The 494-nt window shown below is 50.6% G+C and overlaps 1 protein-coding gene across 1 annotated transcript; it reads right to left on the bottom strand.

The window, feature by feature from the left end:
• Positions 1 to 5: 5 nt before the first annotated feature.
• LOC107988254 (hypermethylated in cancer 2 protein-like) lies at positions 6 to 491 on the bottom strand (the record flags this gene model as incomplete). Its single annotated transcript, XM_017031144.2, has 1 exon — positions 6 to 491. A coding segment is annotated over one exon (486 nt), but the record flags the coding sequence as incomplete, so codon positions are not given.
• Positions 492 to 494: the final 3 nt, after the last annotated feature.

The raw sequence follows: 494 nt of genomic DNA, 5'->3' as shown, positions 1-494 counted from the left end.
TCATCAGAAAGTTTGTCCCGAAGGCCTCCATCTGGTTGTTTCTGGTCAGCATCAGAGGGAGTTGGGGGGTAGTGGTTATTTGGGCCAGCAGGGGTCAAAGAGGAAAGTCGTTGGTTGTTGAGACGTAAGCGGCTAAGAGGACCTGGAGTAGAGGGTTTGCCGGGTAAAGGTTTCCCACCACTACGCTTAAGCTTCTTTCTGCACAGAGCAGCGAGGTCATGGAGCTGAAGGTAGCTAGCTGCGGTTAAGAGGGCACTGAAGTTTTGCTCGCTGCTCTGGTCCGTTGAGGACAAGAGCTTCCCAGTGTAGATGAAGTCCAGCACTTGTCTGAATACAGAGGGGTTAACCATCTCTGTATCAAGGTTGATGAGGTTATCGTGAAGAACCAAAGACTTAAAGTAAATGCTGCTTGCAGCCAGAATGTTCTTGTGGGCACGAAAGAGCGCATTCTCCACCACGATGATGACATCACACAGGAAGCCCTTGGCTCTCTG

Source organism: Cynoglossus semilaevis, unplaced genomic scaffold (genome assembly GCF_000523025.1).
Source record: "Cynoglossus semilaevis isolate Cse_v1.0 unplaced genomic scaffold, Cse_v1.0 C18810363, whole genome shotgun sequence".
NCBI lineage: Eukaryota > Metazoa > Chordata > Actinopteri > Pleuronectiformes > Cynoglossidae > Cynoglossus > Cynoglossus semilaevis.
This window is presented reverse-complemented; position numbering and strand designations above follow the sequence as displayed.